This window comes from Pieris rapae, chromosome 3 (genome assembly GCF_905147795.1).
Source record: "Pieris rapae chromosome 3, ilPieRapa1.1, whole genome shotgun sequence".
In the NCBI taxonomy this organism is placed as follows: Eukaryota; Metazoa; Arthropoda; class Insecta; order Lepidoptera; family Pieridae; genus Pieris; species Pieris rapae.
This window is the reverse complement of record NC_059511.1, coordinates 11,072,847-11,094,610: the sequence shown is the minus strand read 5'-3', so window position 1 is coordinate 11,094,610 and position 21,764 is coordinate 11,072,847. Positions and strand designations below refer to the sequence as shown.

At 31.8% G+C, this 21,764-nt stretch overlaps 1 protein-coding gene and 1 long non-coding RNA gene across 2 annotated transcripts; one reads left to right on the top strand and one right to left on the bottom strand.

The window, feature by feature from the left end:
• The first annotated feature begins 6,182 nt into the window (after positions 1 to 6,182).
• On the top strand, positions 6,183 to 7,247 carry LOC123690704. The gene is made up of 2 exons (XR_006751308.1): positions 6,183 to 6,319; positions 7,149 to 7,247. It is a non-coding gene; the product is annotated as an uncharacterized LOC123690704 (long non-coding RNA).
• An 809-nt stretch (positions 7,248 to 8,056) lies between these two features.
• Positions 8,057 to 11,392, bottom strand: LOC110998306 (ERC protein 2-like). Its single transcript, XM_022266863.2, has 6 exons — positions 11,250 to 11,392; positions 11,030 to 11,147; positions 9,210 to 9,345; positions 8,976 to 9,039; positions 8,609 to 8,763; positions 8,057 to 8,189 (listed from the first exon to the last, which is right to left on the bottom strand). The coding sequence occupies exons 1-6, from the start codon at positions 11,331 to 11,333 to the stop codon at positions 8,057 to 8,059; spliced, it is 690 nt and encodes a 229-aa protein (XP_022122555.2). The 5' UTR covers positions 11,334 to 11,392.
• Between the last annotated feature and the right edge of the window lie 10,372 nt (positions 11,393 to 21,764).

Genomic DNA, 21,764 nt, shown 5'->3' with positions numbered 1-21,764 from the left:
TATCGTTTCTCAACCATTTTTATGTCGCGACCCACAAAAAAAAGTTAAGTAAAATAGTATTGTATTTATTATTTTTCAACAGACTGCGAATCTTTTAAAACAAACTCGAAGCCCCCCAAAGGGTCGCGTTCTCTCTATATTGCCCATTTAATATCCGGTGTCCCTTTTAGAGGAACGCTGGCAAAACCGATCAAGGAAGTTTCTAACGAAGTACAATAAATGACGATGAAATGAGAGAGCAGTGTCAGCCTTGAGCGTTCGACCCATGGGGTTCCAGGTTCGAACACCGACTGTGAACTAAAAGACTTTTGTTTCTTTATGCGAATTCAAGCGGATTCAACACTGGCGCATGAAAGGCTAACTAATAAAAAATATTTCGAATCAAATATAAAACCTAAATAGTATTTTTTAACTGGTTATGTTACAATATAAATAAATATTTATATTTAAAAATGTACCGCATACACTCTAGATCCTTCTTCACCAGTAAATGCCTATTTGATTCATACGTATATAAGAATATAACCTTACTACTGGGTAATACTTTTTCTAATATATTCATGATGAAACTTCATTCCTATACCCCATTTCTTTTCAGCCCTGGTACAAATTACATAGCAAACAACCAATTGATGCCGACGTACAGATTATTGGTCGTAATTAATGTTTATTATGCCGGATGAAATATCATATCAAAATATCATATGTATAATTAACATTAGAACCGTGTTGGCCTACGTGCGGGAGTTTCATTTTACTTTTTATTTACTTTTATTAACATTATCAATATTTTCTGTATTAGACGGATTAAGGGACGGCTCCGATTTTTGGATTTGAACATGCCGGTTTACTTACAATAGTGACTTTCATGTGTACGCAAGTGTTAGATGTGCACATTGAGAATCCAGATAAAGATAGTGCACAGCCGGGGCTTGAAACTACGACTTAAGGGATGGTTTGAGAGTTCTTAAAACTAAGCACATTACTCTATATCGAAATTGTCTATTACTTGTGCACGCACAGACTCAAAAGTGTTATATTAAATGTCACCTACTCTATCTTCATGTCAAAATCAAATAAATAAATTTGTTTAAAATTCACATTTAAATAGTTGCTAATATTCAGATGTACTAAGCGTGTATTTTTCTCTTAAAAGATTGTACTCTATGGTTGACTTTTGGTTCGTTACCAAAAAGGTGAACGACCCATTATATTAATTAGATCACCTGTGTCTGAAGTCGTTACACAGAAATTAGTAGCGTGAACCTATGACCTTACCTTTATAATTCGATTTGTTTAAAACGCTTTTATTTCTCTAACAGCCGTCATTAACGATTCTGAACCCTGTTAGACTCGTAATATACTGCTCAAAACAATTAGCGGAACAAGATTTTTTTCCTTTCTATTGCTTAAACTAAAATTAGATTTAAATTAACTTGTACGCTATTTTTTACCTTGTTAACTTGTTAATTACTACAATTAATAAAAAAATTCAATTTGTATTTTTTTTATTAAAAAAAAATTAAAATGTGCATTGTAGACGAAAAACTAATTGGTGATAAAAAAGGTCCATCATAGAAATATTCTTATATCGTTTGAATATTCGTCTTTAGCGACTTTCAGTAACGTGTGTGGCCTCCATGAGCCCTAATCACGGCTTGACAACGACGCGGCATGCTTCGTATGATCCTCCGAATATCTTCTTGTGGAATTCGCTTCCATTCTTCAATCAACGCTTCAGTGAGCTGCTGCAGTGTTTGAGGTGCAATCGGACGCTTCCGGATGCGACTGTCAAGCAAGTCCCAAATGTGTTCAATTGGATTTAGGTCAGGGCTCATGGAAGGCCACTCCATTACACGGATTTCCTGCTGTCGTAAGTAATCTGATGGCTGCAGTATGCGGCCTGGCATTATCTTGCATTAAAAGAAAATCTGGGCCCATACCATATGCTGCGGACTAAACACGATCTTCGAGCACATTTTCAATTTAAGTTTGAGGACACAAGCGCCCGGGAACAACGACGAGATCTGTGCGCTCGTCCAAACTAACTCCGCCCCGAACCATCACAGAGCCACATCCAAATTTGTCATATTCCTGGACTGCTGCTGCACTGTATCGCTCGCCTGGGCGTCTGTAAACACGCAGACGACCATCGCAACGTGTTAGACGGAATCGTGATTCGACAGTAAAAAGCACTGGCCTTCAATGTCGAAGTTGCCAATTAGCGTGATTTTGCGCGAACTGTCGGCGAGCTTGTCAATGTTGAATTGTTAGACCCACAGCCCGAACTGGTCGGCGTGATCTCAAATTGGCTTCCAACAACCTATTTCTTACCGTCTGGCCGGCAATTTCTACATCAGTAGCCGTCCTTAGTGTATTTTGTAGATCTCTTGCAGGTGTGGTGCGGTTACGTAAAGCACAGTTGACGATGTAGCGATCTTGCAAACGTGTAGTTTTTCTCTTTCGACCTTGACCACGCCTTCGTGAGTATTCTCCCGTCTCACGGTATCGCTTCCAAAGTCTGTAGATAACAGAAGGGGCTACTCCTAGATCATTTCCTACATAACGCATAGTTCGACCCTCTTCAAGCAAAGCGATAGCTCGGGAGACATGCAATTCAGTCAGATCTGGCATTATGACCTAAACTCACTCACTTCAATGAATAACAATACTCAAAAGGCTCACTTCAATTTCTACTAATACTCAAAAGATTGAAAAAACTACTTAAAATGTGTTTTCTGTGATTAGAAAGTAATGAAAATTCAAAGACGTCACTTTGTTTTTAGGTGTTTCTAGACACACTGCCACTTTATTATAGGACTACTAACCAAAACACCGATGCTCTTTTGTTTTTTATTTTCTTCGACAATGCCTTAACAGTATCTAGTGGTCAGTAATAATTAAAACCTTAAGTAAAAAGTTTAGTTCTACTTTAAAGTTTTGTTCCGCTAATTGTTTTGAGCAGTATATAATATGTCACCAATAACATAACTATACGCATAACACCACACCAAGTGTTATTATCGCCAAATCAGATGCCAAGTTGATTTGTGCGTGCATTAATTTTATTTTTATTACATCTCCAACATAACTAAATCCTTATAGAAACACGTAGTAGTTCGGATCGGCTATATGCACTAGTATCACAGAGGAAATGCTTTAGGAGCGTCTGGACTCCGCCGAAGTTTAAATTGCTTTCACATCCCTACCTTTTAACATACATATGTACAACCTGTGTGTGTGTGTGTGTGGACCTAGCATTCGCATCGCGCATGTATCGCATAGTTTATTTTTGTCCATGTGCTGTAGATGTAAATGTCAGTTAGTTTTATTTTATATTTTTTTCCAAACATAATTTAGCAATAACCATTAAACCTTCTAAGCCTACCACAACATAATAATTGTTTCGCCGGCAATGGAAGCCCAATAAAATACTAAAAAGTAAAATAGAGTGGCTTTAGAGTATGTTAAATATTTTCATCTTCATGGCGTCTCGTTATGCAGCTCACGTTCCCTGTACCTAATGGAGCGAATTTCTCGACTTCAAGCGGATATAAATTGATAAATGTATAGGTACATAGAAGTATGTGGTTTGAATCGTTAATTAGTTCAAATTAAAATACTATTAGTAGTCTCGGCCTGCTGTTAAACCTCGTATGTCTATGATAATAAAAGCCTATTGTTAAATTTGATCTTATCAGAAAAAAACTGATAATAAGGTCATAAAGAAGTTTCACTTACACTCGTACACACAACAACAAGGAAGTTAACAAAACATCAGTAATTTAGTAAATTATAGTCCTTTAGAAATGATAGTAACGCAACACTATTTGAACTGATGTGACCATGGACGTGACAGACAAATTGTTAGGAGTCGAAGTAATTGAGCACTGAATGGGAAATGGTCAATGGTCAATTTGTCTGAAAATTCAGAATGAGTATTTTAATTTAAGAGCAGTGCTAGCCTAGTATTTTAAGTTTGAAATTCCTAACCGTTTCAAACATATAAATTTTATTTCTGTGTACCCAATTATAGACCAGTGTCGATAATTTTTGAAACCAAAAAAAATTACAGTAGGATGAAACCCATTAGAAATGCAGGGGAATATGATCAAAATGAAAGGAAAAATAAATTACGGTCGATCCGAGTTCGGGAAGTGGGAGGGGGGTGACTTTTAAGGGGGAAAAATTGTTTATCTTGATTTCCGGCGAAACTACCAGTCCTATGGAAAAAAGTTAAATGGCAAAGTTGTAGGTCATAAAAAGATCTACAACTTTGGTATTTACAATTTTTTCACATAACCTCAAAATTTAGGTGAAAAATTCAAAAAACCAAGTTTTTAGTTTTTTATTTATATCTTTTTTAAAAAGTTTTTTTTTTCTACGAAATTTGGTGAAAACTTACCTTATTATGTCCCAAATATACTGTAATTTATTTGATTAAAAATATTTATTTTTTCGCCTCATTTTAACTTAATATCAAAAAAGCACCCTACTTTTCAATCGAAAATTCTGACGTCAAAATTTCAGCTTTTTTCAAAAAGTTTGGAGGCTTTTTGTTCGTTGAAATATCTACTTTCTGATGGTGTAAAAAAAAATATACATTACTATAGGAAATATTATTAAAAAATGCAAAAAATTGAAAAAACCTCAAATTCGAAAATGTTCTTTTAATTATGTACAATTTTGAGGTATTTATTAAAATTTACACTTTAATTACTCAAAAAACGTAAGATTTCATGCTTCATTGATAAACGAAAAAAATGCAAATTAAAATATACTTCTATAATTAACAAACAAATAAGTTAATAAAGTTAATATTTAATAAGACATCTACAATATTTTGAAAAAGTTGTAGAATCTTCTGTAAATAATATTTGTAGATGCCTATTTATTGCTGTTTTAAGATAATTTATATACCTGAGTGACCTTAGGTTAGAAGTATATTTTAATTTGCAATTTTTTCGTTTATCAATGAAGCATGAAATCTTACGTTTTTTGAGTAATTAAAGTGTAAATTTTAATAAATACCTCAAAATTGTACATAATTAAAAGACAATTTTCGAATTTGAGGTTTTTTCAATTTTTTGCATTTTCTAATAATATTTCCTATAGTAATGTATATTTTTTTTACACCATCAGAAAGTAGATATTTCAACGAACAAAAAGCCCCCAAACTTTTTGAAAAAAGCTGAAATTTTGACGTCAGAATTTTCGATTGAAAATTAGGGTGCTTTTTTGATATTAAGTTAAAATGAGGCGAAAAAATAAATATTTTTAATCAAATAAATTACAGTATATTTGGGACATAATAAGGTAAGTTTTCACCAAATTTCGTAGAAAAAAAAAACTTTTTAAAAAAGATATAAATAAAAAACTAAAAACTTGGTTTTTTGAATTTTTCACCTAAATTTTGAGGTTATGTGAAAAAATTGTAAATACCAAAGTTGTAGATCTTTTTATGACCTACAACTTTGCCATTTAACTTTTTTCCATAGGACTGGTAGTTTTGCCGGAAATCAAGATAAACAATTTTTCCCCCTTAAAAGTCACCCCCCTCCCACTTCCCGAACTCGGATCGACCGTAATTTATTTTTCCTTTCATTTTGATCATATTCCCCTGCATTTCTAATGGGTTTCATCCTACTGTAATTTTTTTTCGTTTTTTACTATTTTTGAAGGCTTCGGCACTGGTCTATTAACACTTGATCCCACAGTGAACGCAAACATCGTGTGAAAACACAATTTTTATCGACAACATGTTTCAGACAGAAGTCTTCTCTTTTATAGACATTCAGAAAATAGAGGCTATCTGACACCCCATATAGAATTGTAGTCTTTATCTTGTTGAAATAAGGTCTACGTTTGGTACATAAATCCTATCGAACAGATAAAAAGTGTCTTCATACAAAATCATACCAAAATAGCTGGCAATTTACAATTGGTTCCATTGTTGTACAGTTGGTTCAAAGTATCTTATATCAAATTAATAAATATATTAATCTAGGTCAAAACTATTGAGTATTTATTTTCAAAGTTATATATTAAATATTATTCTAATAAATGCTATTAATATTTTCTGAAACCCACTTAACAACCAATTAATTATAATGAGGTGAAATCCCAATATTGCCTATAAATATCATGATTTTATTGAATTTTACATTATTCTGATAGAATATTGCATCAAGAGGACGACCTTAAAATGAGACTGTTAAACTATATACTATCATTAATTGTATTAGTATTTATTTTTGGACACAGTGAAGGAAATCCCAAAATAAATTGGAATGCAGTCAAAAAAGGCGGGAAATATGCAGTAAGTATTAAATAAAAAAAGGTTATGTTTTTATTTTACGATACAAAATATTTAAAAGAAAGCAAAATTATTATCAAAGAAACGAGATGGCGTAGATTAAAAAACTTATTTATATCTAAGTAAAATTCAAATCATTTATTCCAATTAGACTGCCTAAAATGGCATTTTTGGACGTTAAATAAAGTATAAAAATGATTCTAGTTGCCCCTTTCAAACGGTACTTTTGTTTGGAGAAGAATGAGCAAGAAATTCCACACTTACTCTTTTAAAAAAGGTTTCAAAATACTTTGTACAGTTGTTCGTCACTTTTCCTTCTCGATATTTGTCTGTGTGTAACTTTCCTTTCTTTATCTGTGTAAATAATAATATCTGCATGTACAAGCCAAATCTGTCTTCGTTCGGTTTGATGGTATGACTGTATATACTCTATAGATGATTATTTAGATGAAATGTAACGGTCTTTAGTATATTAAACACCATTAGTTAATGAACGTCTTGCCGTTCTGAATGAAACTTCGCAAATAAACTTATTTTAAAAGTTAACCGTGGCACGGTTGGGTACAGCGGATTAATTGGTCATATAATTAAAGTTTAAGTTAGTTGAATTTCCAAAATAGACCATGTTTACAGAGCGGATAATTAGGACTATAAATATTTTCTTACCAACAGGTTGCGAAAACCGAATATATATAAACAGAAAAGTTGTTTTTACAATACACAAAAGGATATCATAATAAGAATTTAGTTTCGTTGAATTATTAGTTACAATGTTTTTGTAGGATTTCTGGCACTTATTATTTTATAATAAATCTTTTCTATTTCATTTTAGAAACGCGGCCTTGGTGCAGTCGGCCTTTTGACTCAAGCTCATGACTTTTACGAAAATCATAAACATAATTAGTTTAAGACAATAAATACTTGCATGATTTTTTGTTTTATATACATATGTGTAAACATAAAATGCTTGATTTATCCCTATTTTTGGAGAAATAATAATGCAGGAGCGCCACAGAAACAGAAACAGCGACAGTGAACAGAAAAATGAATATCCTAGCGTAAAGCCAGACATATTCACTACTTGTAGAAATAAGATATGTACTTTGAAATATTGCCAACTAGCAATGTGATTTTTTATTTAAACTGCATTTATGATTAACTGATCTATCTGGAAACTGTATTATGTATTTGTCTGTATTCAGATTTTTTAAAATTGTTTTAAAAGCATCCATAGCTACTTATAGTATGATGGTCACATTTTTGCGCCTTACAGATCTTTATAGGCAAGTACTTGGTCATGCCTATAGTTGAAAATGACATTTCCTAAGATCTTTAAGTCTTTATTTTACTTCTAATACCTTTAATAGGCTCACGCAAAGAGAAAACAAGAATGTGTTTCAAAATTTATGAATATTTTTGACTTTGGGATTCATTTGGCTACATATACGTCATGTCGCAGTAAAGTATTTAAATCAGAGTGTTAATTGAATCTCGAGAAAGGTAACTAAAGATTCATTCAAGTTGTTAGCATTTTGATTTAAATAAAGAAGCGTCGAAAACTTTCAATTATCTGCCTGACTGAAAGCCAGTGTGTTGATTAATAATGAACATGTAGACCACTTAGAGTATTAGTTATTACATAGTTTCAATGAAATACAAACAACAAGGTAGCTCATAACTTTATTTTCTAACAACTACAATATACCAAGAAACGTTAATTAAAGTTGAATTTCGATATTATTATTGATTGGTGTTTTGTTCAAGGAATAGAGCAATGTTGCCGTGGCAAGGTAAGAGATTATCATTCTTCTTTGTCAAGGCCTCGACTTCAGCGTTTAATGCGTTAATTTTCTCCTCCAAATCACGTTTGCCGCTAAACAAAAATAAATAATTAAGATAAAAATATAAACAATGTAGTTCTTATACAATTTCATAAATTATGGAAACATTAAAATTTGTTGTACATAAATCGCTAAATAGTATGTTTTAGAAGTTTATTAAATCACTACACTTTAAATGCTGTTTAAAAATCAGGTTAAAATCAGGTTCAAACAATTTTCATGAAATATAAGTGCATAAAGTCTGTTTTTATATATATATATTTTTAAGTAGGTGATCAGGCGTGCGTTGAAAAATAATCACGGTAGCATTCTGGATGATCATGCTGAAAATGTATAATAAATTACCAGGTAACGATCTTAGGCAAACCAAAGGAATAGGGACTAAGACAGGGAAATAGGCGTGTATAATTACTTCAATAGACAAAATCTTTGTGAAAAAAAATATAATTACACAATATCAAATATATCTTCAGGTATAGTAGTCCCAAAACTGTCCAATTCACGCTGCAAGAGTTGGACTATGTTCTGATGCTTAGCTTCCTCGTTCTCGAGTTCAGATATAGTTATTTTCATCTTCTCCGTTTCTGTTTTTATGGCTTCTTCATTCTGTAATATTGTATTTATACATACATGTTCTACTTGTTTACACAATAGTGATATGCCATGATAATTTTATCCTTCACATTATGATACAATTTATAATAACAATTCCAAAATGTATTTAGTAAATATACTAGCAATAAATCTTTAAATATTTAATTTAGTACCAAAGTAATGAAAAAAAAATTAAGTTCCTAAATTATAATTCTAATACTTACACCAAATACCGGGGTCTTTCTGTATTTCTCTGCAATCTCAAAGAGTTGATCCTCATATTGGCGTCTTAAAACCGTGTACAAATCAGTATTAATACAATGTTTTACGATACTATACATATAGTGAAGTAACACTATATGTATAGTATCGTAAATAAGTATCATCAAGTAGAAACTAAAGTATTATCAAATAAGCATCAAGCAATCAAGAACCTTTACGCTGTTATCGACACTTACAACATAATTTCCGAATTAGTTAGCTCATCTTTTATCTGTTGAAGTAACAAATCTCGCTTTTCTTTTGTTCGTTCCAGACAAGTTGTAGCTTCTTCGCACTCTTTCATAATTATGATCCTCTTGGCCGAGAGACGGACTTTAGCAAAATAAATTAAAAATTAATAGTACAAACAACATTGATTAGATTTAAAAAAATAAGAAATTGTCGTTGAAATTTTTAATTGAAAATAAGCGTCATATTATTATAATATAATAATTAGCATTCATTAGCATTGATTTTGATAAAATTATTTAGTTAATTGTTACGTAATTTAAGCATCCCCTGTACGGGTACTTTGTAATTTAATTATAAGACGTCGAATACGAAATAATCTGTTTATGGTAGACTCATAATAAACAAGCTACACGTAAAAGCTACAGTGTAAATACTGCTAATGAATCCAATATTTCTGCTTTATATGTAACAAGAACAAATTTTGAGCATAATTTTACGCTAAAAAATAAATCGTATATAAAGCGTAAGACACTCTGTTAGGAACTGAAACTATGGTCCATATGACGTCATCATCACTATGATAAAATAATAAACTTATGTATAATAGTTTTAACCCAGCTAAGTTTATCTCTAAATTAAAGTCGTTTGAAATCTGTCTCACTAGTAATTAGTAATTACTGATACAAGCGTTTGTACTTTTATTCAAGTGAAAATCAAAGTTACCACTACACTATAATGACGCACATTTGGATGCGTTTGCATTTTAATACGGCGCGGACGGCCAGTAAAGGAAATAAAAATATGTTTATTTTGTAATATACAAACACCGTTTGATGTTGCCTTCATAACTTTACAACAACTAGCGATATTACATACTTTAGTATCACTTTAGAAAATGAAACGCCTTCGCAATAAAATGTAAATTTGTATACCTTATCTATAATAATTATTTTATTGTTTGCTGGCTCGAGTTTGACCTGCGTGAATCTGTCTTTACGGAATAAGGCAACAAGTTTGTCATTGTTAAAATATGGATATAACAGCAAAACTACAGCTTTCACATTTTAAATACATATAACACGACATAAAGGTAAGTGGAAAAGGTAAGCGAAAAGAGAACCGGTGTACCCATCTAATGTAAGTATTATTTGTTTGGAGTAATTTTATTTATATATACAAAAAATCATATTTAATATCGAGATTATATATATCGTACTTAAATGACGTAACAATACAACAAGAAAAATAGAACTAATCGTAAGGCTTTGTATAATAGTGCTAAAAGAAAACATATCATTTATTCTGGGGATTTTCTATTTATCTTAGCTCTTCCTAAATGGCCGCCTTAGAAAATAAATGACAAAATAATCTGTTTCAGTATAGAAACGCTATTTCATACTTGATCGGTTTTATATAGCGTAAGAAGATGAAATAACTTTCATAATTCTTGTTATTTTCCGGTTAATAAACCGAAACCTTCTGAGCTCGACTACATATTAAAAGAAGCTACGAAAACCTAACATGTCCAATTATAAAATACACCTATGCGTTTATCTTTAACTACTTAAAACATGTTTTTATTCGCAATAAAAAGTATAATATATACGTAATACGGCTGCTATTTAAATCGTACTTCAAAATAAATTAAATTAAAAAAATAAAATTTTAATTAGTGTCGCGTCACTCTTAGACAGATAATGTGACCATACAAGAGTTAAGTTACCATTTATAAACAGTATCTAAAATAATTGTAAAGTATTTATTACATTTTATCTACAAAATATAATAAATGCGTACATGTTTATATGTAATCCATAATACGTACCGTTTTCTAGTTTCATACTTTCCAGTTTAGCATTTAAGGTATGCAATTCTCGTAAAACTTTTTTGTTCTCTTCACTCAGTTGCTCACTATCTTCCTCAATGGAAAGGAGAACGTCTGTCTAAATAAGCATATCATTTTACTTACGAAAAAAACACGAAGTAATAATTACTTATACAAGTGCACGTATAAAATTAAAAATGATAATATTCGGTTTGCGTACCTGCGACAGTAACGCATTTTTAGTTTCATCCAAGCCCGCTTTTAACATGTATATTTTAAACTGTTGATCCTCTGGAGAAAGCATGTTTAATTAGTTTTTATATAATGAAACGTGTTAGTGAAGTAAAAATTCAGTTGTCTTTAACTACGTTCAATTTAAATGTTTTAGTTTGACAAATGACAATCAAACATGGCCGTCGAACCTTTCCCGCCTTTTATCTTTCTTTTTCTTTGTTTGACATAATATTTTTTTTAATTATGGCAATACTTTACATAATTATTGAGTAGAGTTGTCTGCAGTTTTTTTGAAAATTGTATGCCCTGGTATTATTATCTGTAATAAATTGTACCCATGGCTAAAACTAGGAATGATAATTAAAAAATTAAAATACATACTCTCAAATTAAGTTTCATGTCACAAAAGTACCTAATTGGTCGTGGAGATTTTTTTACATTTTTTTTTTGTTGAAACTTATGATATATATATATATATCATAGCATATAGCGAAATAAAATTAAATATCAAGTAAGTATTAAAAAGTATACAATAGTTAGAAATTTATTCATTGGTATTTGTAATACATATAAATTATAAACTTCTACGTGAATGATCCCTAGTTGTTAACATTAAGTAGAGCCAATAAATTGGGCAACTATTAAATAGAAATTATGTTCGTAGTTTTAGTTTGCATCAGACACTATTAGTTTAATGAATAATGAAACTATCAGTATCCAAGTTACACAGACTATACGACGCAAAAGCTGGTCTCGGAACTTAATGAAATATTACCACTAGTAACTTCAAAAAGTTAGAACTGTAATACTATTGTACTATGTATGTACTGTTACGCTTATATCTGTTGAAACATACGTACGTCGGTGACGCGCAAAACTAACGCCCAAACCCTATAACATATCTCAATCCATTTTTGACCATCTGAGAGATCTTAATCCAAATATTGATAAAAGTGTGCTTTGCATGCCTTATAATTTTAAGATATTATATTATGTATAAATTTACATTTATTTACGCCGTTGCCGATTTCTGAATATTGGAGGTGTTGAAAATGCCCACGAGTCATTTCTCATCACAGTTTAATTGTACACCCATCATAATCTGATAATAGGACCATTAAACGATGTGCTCAAACGTGGGTGTATCTTTATCGTTTCTCGCTGCCTTAAAAACCATGAAAAAACTAGGGAGTAAATGAACACTATATATGACTAAACTAGTACACATTTTCCAAAATTAGAAAATTAATATTCAACGAAATACGCTCATAATGAAACGGAATTTGCATATTTTTAATAAAGGAGATTTAAAGCACAATGTGTTGCTTTAAAATTATGTTTTGTGCGTGATTATTATCCTGGATTACGTCAAGTGCTGTGTTCAATGGTTCTAATGGGACATATGTTTGATTCCTAGGGTAATATAACCAGTTTAAAAGGTAAAGTGATGATATTGCATTAAAATATCAGTTGGCGCAGATATTTTTAAAGTTTTTGTCTCTCTTTTTAGTAAGAGTCCAAGTTTTGCTTTGTGTTTTCGCTAGTCACTAGAAAAACCCCATTTCGGCTGAGCTGAGTTGTAAAGTCCCTTGGCTCCAACAGCGAAATTCCATAAAAACAAAATTAAATACTATCCTTTTTTTTTTTAGAAGAAAAATGCAGTTTAAAAATTGTGGTGTGTCAGCTACGGTTAGGGTAATTTTTGTACAGTATGTCTACTACGTATTTTTTAAATCGACTAATTATATATTGAAGTATGAAGCTTGATATTTAAAATATTGTTGGACTGATCATCTGATATATTTTAATGAACTCATGAAATTAACATTTAATCCTGTACTTTTTAAGCACTGAAACGCTGCAAAACTTGAAATTCTTTTACAAGAGCTATCAGTGTATGTCAAACACATTTCAAGTGTGTATCTATAATTGAAATCGCCATTTTCAGATGCAACCTACAAATTGAAATAGATCCGGTCTTTTTAATTTAAAACTATATGTATGGTGAGGTTTTTGAAACTAGCGCAGGGTTATGATGAAATACTTACTTAACCATATAAGCTAAAATATTTTTTAAACTCATCCGAACTTTTAAGCTATTGCATACATTTTAATAGTAATATATATGCGGCCAATACATTAGAGAGGTACAGAACGCATCACAGAACACTATTACTTCTAGCGAAGAAGAGCAACAACATAGTATATACAGTAAAAAAATGTTTACATCAGCGCTCCAGTTAATGCCATCTGCATCGGTACTATCGTATGGTGCGAGAATTTAAAATAGTATGCAAGTATAGAATTTTAAGGAGTTATTTCATTTTGTGAAATAAAACAAGGAGAGTACATGTGTTACAACTTTATTAAACTACACTAATTAAATTAATAATGTTGATATCACAACACAAAAGCAACACTGGAGTCTCTTCGTAATTGATGATTTCACAGTTAAATTAGCTTCTAGTAGCTCTCTTTTCAACAAGAACTTTTTACGTTAATTCAATCACTGAACTTTCTAAATGTAACGGGCGGTAGAAAAGAAACAGGAAAACGATTTTGTGATTTTCACTTTACAACTTCATTATTTTGTACAGTGTTACTATTAAACAAAAAGGTCCCTTGAAAAAAAATTGTATAAAAAGTTATTTTTACATTAGTTATGCACCCAATGTAGCTTAATATTCTAATAAATTTAATAGGTTAATAATTTAATAAAAAAATATGTCCATAGATACAAATTTTATTAATAATAATAACAAGAAAAGTTTGAATTATTTTAACTAACAATATAGTAGATATTTGTTAAATCAGGTAATATTGATTGAATATTGCTGATTGCTTCTTTTGCAGAGCGATTTCTCATTTTCGCTGATATTGCCATTGTTTGCATCAGCTGATACAAGATCTGACGGACCGTTGAACGCATACTGCGTCTCACATCAGTCTGGCGTGATCGGTGACGTAGTGCATGTGCGTTAGAGTGGGACAGAACGCATACTGCGTATTCACATCTCTTTCTGGTGAGATCGGTGACGTGGCGTAAGCGCGGCCGGTGCTGCCGGTTAGAGGAGACGTTAGAGTGAGAATATATAGGCGTGTTAGTCTAGTGTGTTAGAGTGGTAGATTGAATTAATATCTATAAATATATATATATAATAAAAACAAATGAATAAATATAATAAGTTGATAAAAAGTGTCACTCGTTCTTTTTTTGTCCACGAATCCGTAGCATATCTTTGTCCACCCACGGACGTGTCAAACGTAGACAAAGTCATAGTAAATCATTAATGATGGTATTCAGCGGAGAAAACGAGCCCGATCGGTACTGCGCAGCTCTCTTAATTTCACTTCACATCATTCCGCTTTGCTTGCATCTGCTATGATGCTTCATTGCCAGGACTATTTTGTCCTTTCCCTATTTATTAAGTAAATTGACACCCATCTTCGAGTTTTGAAATTTGGTAGTTTCTACACGTTGTTTTTCTTCTCCGCATGAGTTAAACAAAAAACACAAGGAAAATCTATGTTCTTACATATGCCGTATTAGGCTGCGTGTGGTTTGAGTTCCTGACGAAACATATTATGCTTACATAACATAATTTTACATGGTTTGTTTAAAAAGCTATTTGCTAATTCACAAATATACACTATTTACAATCTCTATAACTACCTAACTGACTAACTTATAAGGTAAATAAATATTAAATATACACAAATTTTAAAAGTTTCTCCCTGTTTTATTTTGTATACCTTTAATGCTGGCAGGATTTCCTCTACAAGGAGGAGCGAGGAAGTTAGTGAGTAAATCTTTTATTAGCGCCCGTGTACCTGAACTCCATGGCCCAAGAGTCTCTACTCAAAGGGAACAAAATAAAAGTTGGAATGACTCTTATATTTGAGCGGTTTATTATTTTTCGTCTGATCTGCGCAGGCGCCTTGTTCGTTTTTTCTCTTAAAAAATATTAGTAGGGGAATAATATATTTTGATCATAAAAACACGACAGTGAAATCGCATTTATAAAAGCGGTCCTTTTATTCTGGCACACGAAAAACGCGTTATGCACATCAACAATGCTTTTAATTTATAACGAACGCTTCCGGAGCCCGGGTTTATGACTGAGGAAGCTAGAATGAGGTTTTAGAGGGTAAAATGGTGTGGAAAAATTACAAAAAAGTTTTAAATCACCACCGATAGTGCAAATTGAGGTTATGGTTTCACAACATTAAATATTTTAGACGATTGCCTAACATCAACAATCTCGTATCAAATGCACATAATTAATTTCATTATATGTGTTAGTTAGTTCATAAATAAACTAAGTTTAGGAAATGTATCGTTTAGTTAGATTGATATTTATCACACAACATATCATGTTATGAAGTTTTGTAAGTTTTTGTGAGAAATAAATAAATATATTATCATTATTATCTTAAACCCAGATTCACTCTTGTTCAAGAAAAAAGTATAGCTTAAACCGGATACACAAGGATTCTGATTACCATCAATATTTTTGCATGCGTTTTCTTAGTATTTTTGGTATATAAACTGGTCTTAAATAAAATATGAGGAATTCGAAAGACTAAGTTACTGATTTCAATTGAGCTCATACAGACAAAGACGCAAACGATTTTATAAAATCATAACTTAATTAACTTTTTATTTGTATTCTGCTAATATAAACAACATTATTATGTTGTTTACAAAAACTTAGATATTTTCTGTAAGCAGTTTTAATAATAGTTTTGTTACTTCCACGATTGTTATATTGCAAACTAATCAGTGTACTAATTGAAAATTAATAGCATTTTCTTAGATTCTTAATCATTCGTTCATCATTCATCGGTTATTGTTTTAGATATTAAATCTAACGTTCATATTGAATTATTAATATTAGTTAAGATGGTGCGGTGGTATCAAACAATTGCGCGTTTTAAAACTTCCTAATAGCAATGACTTAACGACCAAATTCAGCTGCGGCTAGCCGTAAAGCTAGGTATTACTGTGTCGGGGTGTGTCGCGGCGCGACAGAATGCAATCAGTCTCAAGATTTATTATGACTAGTTGTATAAAATTGTGCCATATTGCAACACACCACGACACACCAGTATGAACACTACGCGTCACGACACATAGCGCCCTAACACATCACGACACAACAATCTGAAACCAGCTTAAATCACACAGAACGTCGGGAACTGTCTTATCACTTTTAATTCTATTTTCTTTTTGTGGCGAGTCCCTAGAGGTCAACGAGAGGAAAGTAAGAAAATAAACGCCAACCTCTTCTTACTTGATTTAGAAAACGTTGGAGAATTATTAAAGTTTTGACACAATTTTAAGAAAAATTATTCAAAATTTTTTTTTACAGTTAAATAAAATTTTATACAGTTAGCAGAAAACTTCTTGGTATAAATTAATCTTCTCTAGAACGTTTTTAGATCCCCTTTAAGCGTATTAATAATAAGTTCGCTAGCCGGCGAAGAGTCGAGAAAACTATTTAACTTCGAGAGCAATTGGGAAATTGGCTTGCAGACTCTGGGCTGTACGGGTAAAATACATAGCTAATTGTTTATATAACATTTCCGGCAGCGCCGATAATTATCGGAAATATGTTATGCCTTCTATACGCCTTTCATCTTTAAAATCAATTATGATTAAAGCTAAAGCTAAAAATTGATTTTATACTATTTTGATATTTCAATTAAATACTCTCCGAATAAGTTTTTTCCATGAGAACAATTTATGCAACTGGTTTCAAGAATTTATATTAAAAATGAGGTTTTGTCCTAAATCCGGACAAACCCTAACCGCCTAAATCAGGATCTGTAATCGTCTCAATATGCTGCGCAAACTAGAGTTTCGGAACAAACAGGAAACCTATGCGGAGTTTGGCTATACTCAAACTACTACTGACTAGTTTAGTTTCATATCTTAAGTATTTTATACTGGAGAGACATCACTTCGCATTTTTCATAGTTAAAGTTCATTGAAGTGAAACGTCTTAAGGCGCATGAGGATAAAAAAATTACAGAGCGTCACGAAGATGTGCAGCGTTTTTGTAGAAGAAAAGAGATATAGCTATATAGAGAAGGGCGATCGAGAGAAAATACACGCTATTTTAACTAATGAGAACTTTAGATTAGGAATTCTGTCCTATAACCTCTTTTGCAGTAAACTTTAACTTATTAATATTATATATATATATAGTGTGAATATAGATATACAAATTCATGGAGTGATCATAAAGTGGTACATGATCATCTATTGGGGCTTTTACCTTAGTAATAATTAATTTACAAAAAAGTTTCACTTAATGGCTTACCTAGCTAAGTATGAAGCTTAAGTGTTACAAATTTTAAAATCTATAAATAAAACTAGCGAACTAATGATCATATCATTTCTATCGTAATTTGTTCTCAAATTGGTTTTCAGTAAAACAATTTAAATACGGGTGAAACAAAATTAGTGGTTGCCGCAGTATGTGGTTAGGCACTATACGTAGAATTACCTAGTGTGTTATGGGTGTTCAAGGGATGCTAATAAAATTAAAAAGGTTCTGTTTATTGCAAAGTAGATTATAAATTGCTTAATCCCATGGGCGGATCGTGAATTTGTGAGGCTCTGGGCTTTTACGGCGGAAAGGGGATGTTCAAGTATTCTGTGAGCAGATTAACTGCAATTTATCCTCCCCCTTCCCCACGTCAGCAAGAGAAAGCAAAGCTCTCGAAAATTATAGTATATAAACGTATTAATATTTTGTAGAAATTCTCTTTGCATTTCGTTTTCAAACAAAGACAATATGTGGGTTACATGTGTAAAAAAGTAAATTGCAGATATTTTTAGAGATCGCACCTGGAGGTTCTAAATACAGGACATTCTATATCCGTCTGTCTGATGGATATTCTGTTTACAATTAGGAAGAAAAAATTGTTTTTTTTTATTTAATTCAAGCCGCCAATGCAAAGTTCGTTTCGTCTATTTGTGATTTTTATATTATCCTTCTTTTTAGTAGTCGCATACCAGCATATGGTCTACTTTGCATTGCTACCTCATACAGACTGTTCGCTTTTCCGGAATACCTAAGTAGGTAAAACGAAATAAAAATTTGTACTCCAGTAGTGTAGTGTAGTAGTGTTTCCAATTGTTTTCTCAATAATCCCAACAGAAGCTCATCTGAGCTCTTCAGTAGAATAAATAGTGAATCTTTTTTTATTACAGGAGGTAGATGGGCAGGAGGTTTACCTGATGTTAAGTGCTGCCCAAGGATATTCGTAATGCCAGAAGGCTCGCAAGCGCGCTGACGGCCTTTTAAGAATTGGTACGCTTTTTCCTTGAAGGACGACAAAAAAAATAAACATTTGGTAGAGCACTGGAAATAAATTATCAATTTGATCCAGGCATCTTCAAGTTTTGCGGTCATTTTATTAGTTGGTTGTATTGTTGTATTAATACACGACACGACAAATAATATGTAATTAATTACCGTATATCAATTATTTGTCGAATAATTCGTTATTTTTACATTAAATAAAAATACAGTTTTTATATTAACTATTCGTAATAAGAATCCGAGGCATCATTCAAGTGTAACGAAACAATTTATTTATATTTTCAGAAGATTCACAGCACAATACAAAAATAGATGAATATATACATAACAATATGGGCCAATTATAAATCTTCACAAATAGTAGTACATTGTAATATTGTATAGTTTTAATTCCACTGTCGCTTTAGAAAATTCCTACATATATTTTAAACGCACTTGAGTGCACTTGTCGAAAACTGCGGAACACGAAACCTACTATTCGGTTCGTTAATAGTTGAAAAGAGACAAATTTCGAAGAACTATAAAACCGTAGTGCTCTAGTACACGTCCGTGCTAAGTTTTATGTTCCCGTAATGTGCGCGGATTTCCACAGTTTAAAGGAGAATTACAATTGTTTTCTGGAAAATGATAATCAATTTGGCAAGTTGACCTTGATAACATAGATGTTAATTTAGACTTAGCGAACCTGTTGACGTAGACATTGCGCGTACTGAATACTGTTTCTGACACTATCGATATATATGTTCGCAAAGTAAATTCACAGTAGCGATATTGTGTAATATATTTAACATTATATACACTATGATACTTTTCTTGACATTATCTTGTCATCATGTCATAGTCTATAAAGATAATGTATGTATATCGGTAATAAATAAATATCATATCTGAAAACCTTTAGATACCGAATGATAATCCCCTTTTGCTCTTATGAATAAACTTAAAGACTTTAGGTTGAAGAAACCTTCTTCCACTATACCTTCTACCTATCTTACCCACAGGTTCGCAGAGCTGTCAAAGTGTCAAAACTGGCTGGGTAGGAGCCTATTGTTCTTTGGCTCCCAGTTCCACATGCTTGCATGGTAGACGCAGACCTATCCTACTACCTATTTCTGATAGGATAATTATTATTTAAGAAATTTAATGCGTTCTTCAAAAGGGGTTTAAGACGGGACCCTGACGATACACCAGTTTTGGCTGTGGCGATTAACCTCTATAATATAGAAAACTAATAACTCATAAACTACACAAACACTAGTCCTAAAGTTTTAGAACCAAAGCTTAAACCTAGTTGCACAACTGGCTGAATAGTAAAGCCCTTATGAGTCTTCAGTTATATACTTAGATGTGAATACATAGAAGTTATATATAGGACCAGGCGACAATGATACTTAATTAAACTACATAAACCTTTTAAGGGTAAAGGGTTAAGAAATTTATTTTACATACAAAATACTTACACTATCTTCCAAGTAACAAATTACATTTTAAATGTCAAAGTCCTCTTTTACTGAAGCGGACATTTTCATTATTATCACAGACATCTAACAGACCTCATTATTATACTAAAATACAATATTATAGTGAAATAAAGCGTTCCAGCAAAATTGATATTACTATGATCAATAATATTTTTATTATAATTCATAGTAATATTAAGGTTAGGTTTAGGTAATGTATTAGGCAGATATTTCTACTTTTAAGTCCATCAATAGAATCTCAGTCTTTCCAGCATACATAATGTTTCAAATATTAGGTCACATATATTTACATATAAATTAAATAAATAAAAATACATTAATAGAAATATTTAAAAAATGTTTGACTGTTCCGGAGTCACCTGTATGTACACGCGCCAAATTAAATTTTTAATTTAAGTGAACTTGAACCATACTGCCCAATCGCTAATCCAAATTTAGACTGTTTTAACCAAGTATTACTCGCATTTGTTAAATCTGTAATCTCACATTAAGTATAAGATCTATGGATTTTACCTACCAGACTGGTAGATTTGTGAGCAGATGAGAGATTAATCAACAGAATCATAATATAATGAGTTATTCCACATAGGCACTGGAGGCTGCTCACCTCCTTGCCTATTAGATTTGAAAAAATGATCATGAAACAGATTCTGAAATCTGAGGGCAAGACCTAAAGAGGTTGTAGCGCCACTGATTTATTATTTTATTCCACATTAGGAATTGGAAATGGCAGAAATGTAAAAGAGAGTTTCGTAAAATTCGCAATATCTTCATTCGTCACAAACAAAATTCTTTAATTGATTAGGTTATATTGAAATAATATACATTCACATGCTATTTTCTGTAAACGTAGCTTTCTGTGTTGTTTCCGATTTCCTTTCGTACACAAGGAAGCCAGAGTGAGTAATGATTGTATTTCTAAAATGCGCATGAAAAGGAATTCTTGCAATTTTCGAAAACATGTCTTTTGTTAAGATACATGTCAAACGAGAAATATTGTATTTCAGTTTACCTGATTTATAGTATACTATAGGTTGGATTTATAAATCAATAGCTCGAATTGATGATACTGGTAGGAGTCTTGAAAGACCCTGATTGGAACACCTCCGTGTAATTAGGAGTAATTTATGCTATACTATAACTTGTATACTGTTATGATATACGTGAAATTTCATTTCATTTTTCATATAGAATTTCACTTTAGTAATCAATCCGGAGACGTTGCAGATATTTTATATGACCAACCATGGCTATAGTAAAATGTTTGCATAATAATACAACAATAAATGCAATAATAATACAACAATAACAGTGTCTGGTATCGATTGTAGCAGCTGTGATGGTCCACACAGATCTTTTATGTACTGTCCCGTCCAACAAACAACTAAACACGCTCCGAATGACGAATGGAATTGTAAGTGGAGCTGTGAAGAATGCATCATTTTTCCCAACGGCAATCCTTCATTATCCACACAAATTTGTTTTAATTTTTTTTTAACTTTATTGTTTTAACATGGAATTTGTTCTTGGCATGTATGTCTTAGTTCTTTTTCAACCACTAGCCTGCGAGAAAAAAAATTTTAAATTTTTTTTATTTAATTAGGTACACATCAAAAGATCTCTACAAAAAATACCTAGAAAAAGACAATTTTCCGCAGCTTCGATATTTTTTGGATTATGTAGTAG